At 42.0% G+C, this 13,759-nt stretch overlaps 1 protein-coding gene across 1 annotated transcript; it reads right to left on the bottom strand.

Annotated features, from left to right (window-relative positions):
- Window positions 1–1,704: 1,704 nt before the first annotated feature.
- Window positions 1,705–13,523, bottom strand: IDS (iduronate 2-sulfatase). The gene is made up of 9 exons (XM_054215410.1): window positions 13,394–13,523; window positions 12,510–12,646; window positions 11,277–11,454; window positions 10,286–10,374; window positions 8,811–9,011; window positions 8,017–8,187; window positions 7,224–7,350; window positions 5,525–5,698; window positions 1,705–4,828 (listed from the first exon to the last, which is right to left on the bottom strand). The coding sequence occupies exons 1-9, from the start codon at window positions 13,509–13,511 to the stop codon at window positions 4,326–4,328; spliced, it is 1,698 nt and encodes a 565-aa protein (XP_054071385.1). The 5' UTR covers window positions 13,512–13,523; the 3' UTR covers window positions 1,705–4,325.
- Between the last annotated feature and the right edge of the window lie 236 nt (window positions 13,524–13,759).

Genomic DNA, 13,759 nt, shown 5'->3' with positions numbered 1-13,759 from the left:
GAATACATGGATAATGACAAATTGAGTATACCTGGGACAAAACCACAACACACTGTGCAGAGGTAGATTTTCAGAAGTGCTTCAAAGATAAATTCAAAGAACTTGTCCAGTCAATCACAGTATGTAAAAAGCTTACAGATTTTTATACCTAAAACACAGAAATACATTAGAGCAGAAACAGGAAGATCCGAGTATCCCTATATGTCTGCAGTGCCTAAAATCAGAGATACAAAAATATTTCCCTTTCCAGTCTTGCTCTTTTTAGATTTCTGTTCTTTCTATCTTCTTGCTGGATCCTAAGCTTTCAGATCATGACTTTATATCTGATTTCACCGTTCATTACATCTTACTGTTCCCTTCCCCTCTGCTGCTTCAGTCTATTATCCCCACTCCACCACTCCATGTCCAACTGCACCCAGAGAAATATCGCAAACTTTGCCATTCCCTCTTGCTTACTCAAAGCTCCATTATAGTTGGGGCCTTCACACACTGATGGATAAAAATGTTATTCTACTACTCAGCATTGAGCCAAGTGTTAAAGATAGAGGGCAAAAGGCTCTTTTTGCTGCTTCATATGGTGGATCTTGACATTGGTAGTCTATCTTCTTTCACAAGCAGAACTCCCACAGACTTGAAGAGGAGATCTGTGCACGTAGGCAGAGAACATTGGAGTCAAAATCCACCCATGCAGATCTGAAGACAATTTTCATTAGCCAGGAAGTCGAACACAGAGGCATAAAAAGTTTTGACACAGAGTCATCTTAACTTGGCTGGGAGTTTCTGATGGGAAGAACATCTATAGCCTAGAAAACTGTAAAATGCTGGAAAACCTAGTTACCGAGAGGGTAATTTCATTCTTTATGTAGCGTTTCACATTTGAATGCTAAGTAACCACTAGAGGAAGAAAAAAAAAAAGAAAAAAAAAGAATTCCACATTCAACGAAGGATCTCAACTGCAACTACCAGACACTTCCCAAATATAGTCTGAGACTCTCTCTATCCCAAAGGTCTGAAACATAAGCTGAGCACAGCACCCTGCAAAAGCTGTGTGTTGACCATGCCATTATGGCCATTTTGCCAATGGTGATATTGCTGGCTATCAGAGAAAACACACATTAGCATCGGGAATTCAGAAATATCCCTGACAGAAGCATCATGTCTATATCCCATCCTTCATGCTGTGGAACACTCATTCCAGCAGGGGACTCCACTTGACCAACACAACACAGCAGCAAGTCACTAATACATAATTAACATGCAACAGTGATTAATTAGGTAACATCTGACCAATAGCCGGGACACTCAGCTGCCTTTGCCCGTCTTGCCACACAAAAACATTAGCAACTCACACAGACAGCTATTAATTCAAAACGCACCCCATTTCCCCCAGCAAGCACAGAGCACAGGCCAAAGGGAGGATTCCAATCTGTTGCACCGCACAGTGTGTAGCTACAGCATTTCCATACACTCCAGTGTGCACAGCATGCCTGAAATTAGACCTAAACCTTCCCTTTGCAAACAGCACGATGTAAACATTCAAGTAGTGTTACAAAGTACACCCAAATACACAGCCATCTCATTTTTTTTTTTTAAAGATTCCTATTGCTTCTGCTTTGTGCATAGCCTATTTTTTACTTTTCTTTAAAAATTTTTATTTTAGATACACTAGAAACAATGTCATGAGTTATGATTGACTGATATACAGCTGTTTAGGGAACAAAATTTTAATTCCATTGCTTAATCACTCCTGTGCATTAGCTTATTAACAGAGGTCTGTTTATTGACTCTGCTTTGTGCCAAGTGCTTACGACGGCTACTCTGGGGTCCCCAGTGGAATCTCTCCATACATGTACCACAGGTAACAATTCCTGCTGATGCAGCATCATGCTGTTCTTCCAGCTGTTCTGGTGCCATCCTGAGAAATAGGGTCAGCACTGGCATCTCATTTATTTCCTGATGCTTGGCTTGCATCCTCTTCCCTCTAGAGAGAGCTCTGTTCGCAAGAGCACTTTACTTTTATTGCTCCTGTTTAGCTCTTTTGTTCTTCAGTGGAGGCTGCTCAGCCTAGCAAGGCCCCACAGCTCAGGTTCTCCAGAAGTAACATTTTGAAAAAAGGTACCTTCTCCCTTTGTCTCTGCTGGTTTTGCATTTCGCTCAACCAATTCCATAACAAAACTAACTCACATAGCAGTAAAAAAAAGCTTGGTCTTGCAAGTGCTAAGCCTCACTCCTCCTTCAGAACGTTATGCCTCAACTGAGCAGTGGGCAGAAGGAAACTCCTGGCTAAGGTGGATGGCCGTCCTGCTCACTGACTTGGGCAATTATTCCAGAACGTTGTTGCCCTGAGCACGTGGATACCAGTCTTGATTCACTGGCTGTCAGAGACAATTCTGTTTGTCTCCCCAAAAGATTACTGGATTTTGATTAAGAAAGGTTAAGGGCAGCTTTTCCCTTCCAATATAAAGCAAATGACTTGAGGAAAAAAAAAAAAAAAAAAAATACTCATCACCTAGCACTGGGACTCTTATCTCCACTTGAAAAAATTAAATTGCCTGAAGTGATGGGAGGCTTAGGGCAGGGTGTATGTTCAGGAATGTTTTAATGCAAATAAATTCCTAAATAATGTATCTACACGCTATAATTGTTAAGTCCTCCAAAAAAGATTGTTTTGGTTTTTTGGGGTTTTTTTTTACAGGTATTTTAGCAGGAGAACAAAATGCAAAGCTCAAGTAGCGAAGTCTAAGATAATACCCATTTGCCAGATCAATTTTAAATGTACATTGTATTACTGACCTAGAATACCAGGGATTCAGATTAATCCTTAACGCTTCACTACATCCCCCCAAAATAACCTTCCCAATATTTGATTTTCCTTTGAAGGAAAGTGTGTCAGAGATATAATTAGCTCTAGCTACAGACTCCAAATCGCTGCCTGGCACCATTCTCAAGTAAAACACATCTTCAACCAGTGTGAAATTAGAATAGCTACATTGAATCTGTTACATGCAACTGCAGTATTTCACACCAGCTGAGGATCTAAGTATACATTCATAAGTGAGGGAAAAATATGTTTTCATCAGGAATAATAATGCTGCAGAACACACAGCATCTTGGGCTGAGTAAAACAAATGACAAGTTCATAAGAAATATATTCTTCTAATTGAGTTTAAGGCACTAAATAACCACTGTCTCCTAAGAGAGAATCAAATTCATGGTGGGTATCTCTACATTAATTAGGAATAAGACTGTCACATGGATTTTAATGAAATAAAGTTATGTCTGTGGTTTCTCTAGGATATTAAAGACAATTTATCTGAGGAAGACAAGTAATGGCTGGCTTTTTCTTTTTGTAGGAATTGGAGCAGTTCATCGAGGAAGGTAGCAGGAGTTAGCACTGCCTGAACAACTCTTACTTGTTAAGGTACAAATTCCAAGAGCCTCAACTCCCAAGATGGAACTGCAGAAATCCAACAGGCTGATAGAACACAACACAAATTACTGCCATCACATTAGAGCAGAGTGTCTCTCGTGGCTGTGAGCATAAGGTACAGATACCACTTAAATAAAATACTCAGCAAAAACATTTTTCTTAGATACAAATCCCCAAACATACGTCCCTTGATGCATTTGGCTATACGGAAATTTACTTACCAGCATAGCTTGGGACAACTAAATGTTGCTAAATGCCACGCTAAACTTAAAACTAAGTGGGAGGCTTTTAGCTATCCTAGTCCAAAACCAAGACTGCCAAGCCCCACTTAGCACCTAAGAACGCAAACATCCAAGTTTCTGTCACTGGACGCAACAACCCTCAAGTGCACTGAGCAGTTCAGCAACTACAGCAGCTAAAGGCTTCCACCTCTTTTCACCTGTGGGGCCTCATTGGACCAATCCTCATGAAAGACCACATACTGGTGTTACCCTAACCCCTGTTTACCGATGCGCATTCTGCGCACAGCCTTTCAAACACAGAGGTTTCTCTTTTTCCACCTTTCACACCACCAGTTTCAGCACAAATAATGAATATTAATTCTTCAGTCGCTACAGAACAGAAGGCCACAGAGATGCTTCACAGTATGGGGCTACATACCCTCTGCGGCCTTTTCAGAACGGTTGTGAGCTTGTGTTTGAAAACACAACTGCAGAGGTTCGCTCTCACTACTTCAGTGTAATAAAGGCTGTAACAAGACAAAAGCAATAGCTAGTGTTTTGATACAAACAGGATTTTAATTCAATCCAAGTGTTTTCTGTACAACAGAAAGGTTTTATACAAAAAAGGAAGTGTTACTTCAGTTGCCAGAACACGCACAAAAAGTTTCTGAACCCTAGTGCTTCAGAAAGCCAAGAATTTTTTTGAAAAAAACACCATGTGAGATATTGTTATAAATGTTATAATCTTGGTTTGGATCAGTCTCCACCATGTATAACTCTCCTGCATGGACATCCTCAAAGTTAGCACTGAAGTTGTTAGGATAAAACCGAACCCATAGAGTATATCTGTAGTCAACTGTACGCATGGAATAGCCCATGATTCTGATGTCTTTCAGCTTCGGCTTGTCAGAGTTCCACTGAGGAGTGTCTGCGGGCCGGGGATATTGGCTGAAAGCAACAGATTCTTCATTAAAACATCTGTAAGTGTCATCACACCCAACCTTCTCTTCCTCTGCCTTCTCTTCAGAGGCATTAAAATACCGGACAATGCTCGCCCCCTCACTGCACAGCGCAACATGAAACGAAGTCTCCGGGCACGCAGGAGGAACTTGCAGGCCAGCAAGTTCAGCAAGTGTTGAAAACAGAGACACAAGCTCAACCACTTTTTTGCTTTGCCCTAGAAGAAACATCAAAATACAAGTTACGGAACATGACAGTTTGACAGACACTGGTAGAACATTTTAGAAACTTATTCTGATAATTAAGTTGGTGCTTTATTGGAAGTGTTTTGCACTGGATTTGTGGGTAACAAAATCAAGGCAGTTAAGGTGTGGCAATTAACTCCAAAAATGCCACTCCGTGCATTTATGATACATTTTTAAAAAGAAAATTTTTGCAGTTATGCTTCTCAAGTGTGCAGCCTTCAAGACAATAATATTAATTACTTTGAAAAAGAACTCTTCAGAAAGACAAAGCAAATTCCAATGTCAGTAGTTGAACACAAGAGTGCCTCCATCAAAACAGTTTGCAATGCCACCATTTTAAGTATAGATGCTACACAGAGAATGTTCCCTCATCACTGCTGGAAAGACAGCAACCGCCACTATAAAAGGTAGGTCAAGTATCCCTTTAGTTATCTATACCTCACAAAAATAAATCACCTGCTGTGTTAACGCAGACATCTAGCTGTTTCCACTAAAGCAGATCTAATCAAAGCAAAAGTTTGTGTCCATGGATTCCCTTCACCATCTTTTTCCTCCACAGTACAAGAAGCCCAGGCAATGACACTGACTCAAGCTGCCTGTAGGCAAAGAATCATTACATCACCACTTCTCCTTTACATATATCCACTGCAAACAAAAAATAAATTTACCTTGAGGTACCAAGCCCAAAACATGACTAAAAGGGTCAAGGTAGGGGAAGATTCTCTCTCCTTGACCAAGAGAGGAAGTTGTCATTCCTGGTACATAAAACATCAGTGGCACACGGGTCGCAACATCAAAATTGCTGTATTTTGCCCATTCACCATGTTCTCCCAGGGACCATCCTAGATGACAAAGAATACAATTCAGAGCAGATACTGGGTTGTAATTTAGTAATCATTTCTTTTTCACTGTAAATTGACTCCAGCTGTTGAGGCCACTAATCTTATCAAGGTTATATTAAAAGGCAAATAACAATCTATATTTAAATACAACAAGATTTATCTCTTACGTGAAAAGCTATTTCAACAGCCACCTAAGTCTTGCAACTTGATACTCTTTTATTAAGGAAATAATTACACCTTTCCTTATTTCCCCTACTCTAGATTAGAATTAGGAAATCAGCATTAAAACAGCAGAAAAGAGGAACTGGGGTGTGTCACAGCGCCTGCAAGCGTCTCCAGATCAATTCCACAAAGCACTCATTTAAGTTTTGGGCAGCCGCCAGCTCCTCGATACTCCTGTTAACGCTGTAACTGAACATCCCTTGGAGCCAAGGCTGCTATCTATGCCAGACTGCCATATCAGAATGTTAACCCTGAGGAAGCAATAGAGATCAAAACTCTTTAGCTCTCCTCTTCCTCTTGGAAGAGATGCCAACATGACTTCCTTGCAGGCACATTTATTGCCAACTTCACTCTAGGGGAAGACAAAGAAGTTCTATGACAGCTATGTTAACACATGATTTTTTTGGATCCCTTTGCTAGCCGTGGAACTGGAAACACCAACTGTTTACAGTTAATCACAGCAAGGAAAAGAAGAATTCACTTTATAACGGGAAGTCCAAGTCAAAGTGGCAAGTCAGAAGGAACATCTAGAGTCACTTTAGTACCAAGTATTAATCCCATCGCTCTACAACTCAAAGACTTGTTTATACACGCATTCACAGAAGTCAATCCAAATTAACTAAATATGTGACTTAAATCTATTTAGTTATGCCATATCCTAATTGTTTTAAGTCAGCTAAGCCACCCCTCAATTAAAGGGATCATGGAGGGTGTGGGGGTGTGATGGTATTTTAATGTCTATTAGAGTATTGAAACAAGCATTAAATGCTTGAGGTATCTGCCCCACAATTCAAATTCACTTTTTTACCACGAGGATCCAGAGTCTGCAAGACCTCAATTATGAGGGGGAGCCATATTGCTATCAGTTTAGATGCTCAGCAAACAGCAATGACAAGTGCAAGAAAACACACTTCAGCAGTTAATGAGGAAGCCTGTCACCCACTGTACCAGATGGCTCTCTACAAATTGCAAGGGGGGAGGAGTGGTCGCTATCCTTTCACAGCACCGTTCCCAGCAAGAGTCGCTCCTTGGGTAGGAGGTGGGAATGCAGCAAGTGTCCTGGCAGACAGTCTCATCACTCACTAGCAAATCCTCAACCTGATTAAAGAGAGGCGCGGGCAGGGGGACAGAACTGTGCAGCCACAGAAGCCTGTGACAGTCCATTTAGAGACAGACTAGCCACACATACAAGGTATGGTAGCTCTGCTGTACACTATATAAACACACACTTGATTAATATGCCAGCACTGAGTTGCACAGTTAAGTTATTAACAGCGAGCTGGAGAAAGATTTAAATGCTTACCATGATCAGCTGTAAAAACAACTATTGTGCTATTTGAGAGTCCTGCATCATCCAAAGCATTCAAGAGCAGGCCAACTTGCATATCCAGGTAAGAAACTGCTGCATAATAGCTCTGACGAATCTGCCGCTGCAAGTTAAGAAAAGAGGGGAGAGGAAAAAAAAGTCAGCTTTTCGACAGATACACACACAGGAGAACCAGCAGGTGGCTGTGTAAGTAAAGGAACTAAAGGATTTTACTTGTAAAGCTTTATTTTTTAAGTGTCTGTAGCATGATTAATGTCCCAGAAAAGGCAAACAGGGAGGGGGCAGTTAGAAAATTCTATCTGTCTTAGAAGTTATTTCAAGCAAGATTTTGCAAGCCACTCCATTCTGCTTCTCTCAGGGTCCAGCCAGTGCACCTTATTTTGGTGTAAGCACTCGAAGTCAATGAAAACCTTGCAAAAGAAGATACACTGAGTGGTGCCTTGAAAGAGATAAACAGATTCAGATAATGAAAACAAACACAACACTGGTAGCAGCTACACACGTTCCCTTACATACAAACCAGGAGTACATACTGCCATCACTAGTTGATGGCCAATCTCTTCCTCCCCGTCCCCACTAGCCTGACTGCAGTTACAGTAAAGGTTTGCCTACAAAGCTAGAGGTGACAGTATGCAAGGCAGGGAATTCACAGTATTTGCAAACTGTCAGTTGCTGAATACCTGGGAACATCCAAGAGCAGCCGACTGCTCCCTTGCATTTGAACAAGTTAAGGCAGTTTTGACTCCAGTGTACTGGACTGACAGCTTACCTGGAAGTTATCTGGAAGTGGTCCATAAGGGAAACTAACATTTAATGCTTTCACATCATCCCTCTGTCTGATATCTGTCCAGGGGTTGTACGCCACAGAAGGCAGTTTCTCAGGCACCCAGGGATCTGGGGCTAACGTGATGTTTTCCAAGGGGTACAACTTGAGAAATTCCTTCACAATAAAAACAGACATAAAGATTGCTCTCACCTCTAAAGTCTATTGTAAACTGTGTGTTGTAAAGCAGCAATCATTTCCCCTTGCAGGACCCTTTACTACTCTTACAGTTTACAAGGCTTCACTCTCCCTCCCCCAGGGCGTAAAAGGTAGCAATACCATGCTAGTCAGCCCCAACCAATCCCTGAAAAACACTGAGTTAGTACCTAAGTACCTAAAAACAGCCTCCTGTATCTCAAAGCAACACTGAAATAAAAGGTCCAACATCACTTCCTCTGAAATGAGCAGGAGTTTTGCCACCAACTCAAACAGGGGGTGGAGTACAAGACCTTGTAAGGCCTCATTATGTCATACTGCATCAAGCTGAACACCATCTCCATGCAATGGCAGGCACTACTATGGCGGCAGAAGCCTGACTTTTGGCTGAGCAGTGCTAATTCATTCTCATTAAACATTTTGAAATGCAACACAGGCAACTGCTAAAAGTTACATCAAACCAAGGCTGGCGTTCAGCTTGCTTTCCAGCAACAATAGCACTAAAGCATTTGTGGAAAACAGCTTTGAAAAGCAAAAGCAATGCTCGTCTAAGTTCTTTTCCGTGCAGGCCCCAGTTTCCTCACCTGCGGGTACCTCAGTGGGATATGTGGTTTGTGGTAACCGACAGCCAGGAAAAACTTTTGCTTGTTGGTTTTCATAACATTCAGTAAGCGTATGGCCTCTTCAGTGCTCTGAATATCAGGCAGAGTACCACTGGGCATTTCTGTCACATCCACTGGGCACACCAAGTTAGCATAAAGTTTTCCATCTCTTCCCCTACAAGTCTTAAAAAAAAAAAAAAGAAAAAAAAAGACTTAGTTAAGTAACTTAACTTCTGTAAAAAAGAAATCCTCTGTTCCATAACTTTCAATCAATTTGTTTCTCAATCCTTCTACCAAGAAAAGACTGCAGATTGGATACAAAAAGGAATTTCACGATTTCTGTGAACCCTAAAGGTGCCGAGTACTTTGATGACTGAGCGAGCGGACAGCTTCAGGACTTGAAGAATGCAACTTCCATGTCTATGGAAAAGCAGAATCCTCTCTACAGCTGGGCAGGAGATTAAACATAGTCATATGGGAAAACACACAGCCTCTATGAATGGAATCTCTGACTTACTGGCAAGAAGGCAGAATTTGGTTATACTATATACATGCATTTTTACTCCTGATCCCAAGAGCCCATGGAAAGCTGCCTGGAAGCTACTTAGTTTCTGAGCAAATGCCAGCAGTGGCTGATGTATAATCAGTGAAGAAAGATAAATTACACTAAACAGCTCCCAGGAAAAGGTGGCCTCAGCAGGGTGTTTGGGAGAGTTGCTAAATGAACATAAAGAAAAGTATGTCATAGATGACCTATAAAGGTCCCTTCCAACCCAACACATTCTATGATTCTATGATGCAAATACTGTTGTTGCTAAATCCAATCTTTTTCAGCAGTAAATGCAAGAAGAAAGCATAGCCAAGGCTGCCTGTGGCCTCCTGGCTGGAGCTCCCAGCTTTGCAGTGTATAGACTCCAGCACATGATGCTATCACAACCAGATTCTTTTGGACCACACTTAAGAGTAACAAACATTCTAGAAAACTGAATCAGATGATAAAGTTTCAGATTATTTAAAGATTATTTTAATCATGACCTCCACCCCCTCAGCCCTGAGCTCTTTATTGAATTAAGTTCACCAATGCTATTGACAACGTTTTGCCACCTACTAAACAGAGCAAGATTACTGTGGAAGTTGAGAACTGCACTTTTCAGATAAAGCCATTCATGACCTAAACACAAATTAAGATCGCTCTTTCTTGCAAGTACTTTTATACCTCAGTAACTTCAGTTTCCAAATACTAATTTAGAAATGCTTAAAATATCTGCAGATGGGCACATGAATTAACGTGACACACACGCCTTCTTTTGGAAGACCAAAAGTATCAAACTGGCTAGTTGTTTCCCTGCACAAGGTTGCAGTCTCAAAAACCGCAGAGTATAGTCTGTGCTTGACATAAAGCACTTGGTTATATCCTGAAAACGCTTCTTTGTTAGGGTCCCACGAATCACCCTTACCTTATCATTTTCATACTTTTCAGTTGAAGGATGAAAGGGTGGAATGGACCAACTGTATGGATAGTCATCGCTGTAATTGGATGAAACCCCTGAAAAAGGTAAAGACATTAGAAATGCTCTAAATCCACTGAACCAGGAAGAGCTCAAACACAAGTTTAACTTGTTTTCAGTTTGTTGTTTTGTTGGGTTTTAGTTTGTTTTTTTTCATATGCTAAAAGAGAAACATTTCAAACAATCTTTGCCAGTTGAGAAAAAGAAAACTAAGAAGTAAAAGTCAAAAAGTTTAAGACAGACGTTTTTCCCTGAAATACACCTTTTACTGGTGAGGGAGTCTCAAGCCTCTCGCAGAGCCTTACTTCAGTGAACAGCAACAAAATACCCACCAAAGAAACAGGATTAATAACAGTCTTCATGTTCATCCTTAATTAGCTGTACCATCAACTGAAAGTTCATATATCCACACAAGTTTAGTTCTGGGGTAAAGAACTACCAAAAAGAGCATCAGTATTACAGTATTTTCAAGTCAGTAGTGTTATTGCTTTTTAACTAGTGAACTAAGTCCCTGTTTAATTGGTAGTATTAGTCATACATTCTGTATTTCCTGATCCAGATAGACAGCCTACCATGAAAACATGGAATGTGTATATGCAGATCTAAGACAATGAGGCTGTTCAGTAATTTCATCTTCAGCAGATACCTAACTTCTAGACATATTTTTAGAACATGAGACATTTATTCCCACAATCCCTAGACAAGGTGTGAAAACAGTCATTAGATAAGAGTCATCTAATCTATTCATTTCTCATGCTTTCAGATTTAAAATTGAGATTTAAAGACAACATACAATCGTTGTATAATCTGGCTCATGATTATGATTTAGGTAGTCAACATATACAATAATCACACAATTGATACTTATATGTAAAGTCTGTTTGTGCGAATATACACATTAAGCATGTGCATGTTAAGCAGATGACGATTCAGACCATACCAGGATGAAAAACTTTCCCCACGGATAGGGTCACGTAGCCATTCTCCTTGAAATACTGGGGCATCGTGGAATAGTTTCCTGCATGCACTCTCCAGTAGGAGTAGAAATCATACAGACGGGTAGTATCAGGTCTGCGTCCAGTAAGAAACGAGACTCTACTGGGAGCACACACGGCTTGCTGAGGAGAGAGACAGGCAAAAAGAGAATCGGTTCGGAATAAAAAGCAGAACACAAGTGCCAACTGACTTAAGTGTAGCCAGGCAAAACATCTGAAGGCTCAGGAACTACAGTGAAAGTGTTTCATACCACTTCAAGCTGGAACAAACAGCATCCTTATTAAGAATATCAATTCTCAATTGCAGGCTTTTAGCAAGATATACATTTACCTATCTATAATTTTTCCTCAAATAACCAATTCCTAAGCACTAAAAACTTTGGTTCTGCAGCTAGTAGCGCAAAAAAAAAAGTCAGGTTGCATTAAAGACAGTGCTTTTGAAACCTCATAGCTCACACTCACACAGAATTAAGCAGAAGTGGCAGATGGACTGTGCTGATAAAAGCCCAGAGCCTAGTTGATCTGGACTGCCTTAAGAATAATGAAAAGGATAAACATATGGAAGGTCCAGGTTACGGTACAAAGGCCTCACCAGTTCTGTTTCAGATTGGCGAGAGCCAAGAGTTACAGCTTTAAAACCCTAATCCCTAGTCAGAATTAGACTCAGACTTCTCATTTCTCAGCAGAGAGAAATTTGGGAATGTAGGCATCCTATGCAAAGCATTCAAGTAAAGAGCACTTAGTGAGATATTGAGTCCTGTATTTAAGAGTGATGCCTACCATGCAAGCTGCCCCTTCAGAAAAGTCTATAGAATAGCCTACCTCGAAAGTTAAAAAGTAAAATATAATATTTTATAAACAGGAGAAAAAAAGAGTTCTAATTTAGTAAAACAGTATTTTTAAGCAGCATTTTGCTGCTAACAGTGAAAATGTTTGAGTGACACAACGCTCCTCCAAGAGCTACAAAAACATCACCATTCAAGTGCCCCATTTTAGTTTTTCTCACCTTAGTAAAGATAGGTTCATACAGTACAGTTCAGCCTAACCACTTATTTTCTACTGGAAATACTTCAGGTTAATAAATACTTGCTTTTTCCAATGGTCTGCCTAACACCTACTGTGATAAAGCCAGTGATTATTTTGCATAAAGAAAACATTTTTTAAGTTATTTGTCTCACCTGTGCATACGCATTGCTGAACACAATACTCTGAGAAGCAAGCTGATCAATGTTTGGAGATTTCACAAGCTTATCTCCATAACAGCCCAAAACAGGACGCAGATCATCCACAACTATAAACAGGACATTCATGCCATCTACGAAGAAACAGCATTAGGAATATATTAACTTAAGCTCCAGTAAGTAGAGGCTACTTTACGCAGATTTCTTTATCAATTTTTAACCCTGAAGTGTACTTAAGAAAAAAAAAAATAACTCAGCAACACCTAATATCTTTGTAAGGAAATGCAAATACTGGGATTAATTCCTTCAACATGTAGGAATTCTTATTTGGCCTGGGTAGAACTACAGTGGTTTTCACTTCCCTTCCTATTTCATTGCTTCCTCCCATGGTATTTTCTTCATCTGCCTGCAGATGGCTACAGAAAAGTGGTGTGAAATAAAGAAGTATAGTTCTACCTACTGCTGAATTCTACAGCCTACAAGCTTTGAAAGGGGTGTTAAACTCAATGTTATGCCATATAATCCTGCTCCAAAAGTGTAAGAAGAAAACATTTTTTAGAAGTGTTATATATATATATATTTACTTTTTCTAAAAAAAACCGCATTCTTAAGGTGTCAAGATGTATTATGGCTCAAATAGTGTACAAACCGCTGACGGGGTTTGAAGTCCCCAACCTCCCAAGCGGCAGCCGGAGCCTCCTGCGCGCCCTGCTCGGCTTCGCCACCAGACGGGCCCGGCGGGCGCCTCCCCGCGAGCCCGTGGCCGCCGTGGGGACGGGACGGGGCGGCCCCGCCGGCTCCCCCCGCGCCCCGCCGCCGGCCCGGCCCGGCTCTCCCCTCCCCGCTCGGCAGAACCATCCCCACCCGCGGCCCCGCCGCACCTCCGGGACCCGCCGCCGCCTCGCGGGTGCGGAGCCGCGGGGTCGCCGCCGGCTCGGGGGCGAAGGCGCGGCAGAGAAGCCCCAGCAAGCAGAGGCAGAGCCAAGCGGCCGCCGCCATCTCCCAGGACGGCGGCGGGGGCGGGCAGGGGGCGGACCCAGCCGCCAGGGCGGCCCCACAGCCGGGCTTTAACCCTCCCCGGTCCGACGCCGGGAGGGCGCCGTTCCCCCCCGCGCCCGCGGGGCGGCGCCGCGGCCCCGCGCAGGAGCCCGGCGGGGCGGGCGGCCGTGGGAGGGACCGCGGGTTCGGGAGACGAGCCCCTCGGAAGGCGTGGGGGGTTCTTCGGCACGTCAGTCCCATCAGGGGTC

This window comes from Rissa tridactyla, chromosome 9, assembly GCF_028500815.1.
Source record: "Rissa tridactyla isolate bRisTri1 chromosome 9, bRisTri1.patW.cur.20221130, whole genome shotgun sequence".
Classification (NCBI taxonomy): Eukaryota; Metazoa; Chordata; class Aves; order Charadriiformes; family Laridae; genus Rissa; species Rissa tridactyla.
This window is presented reverse-complemented; position numbering and strand designations above follow the sequence as displayed.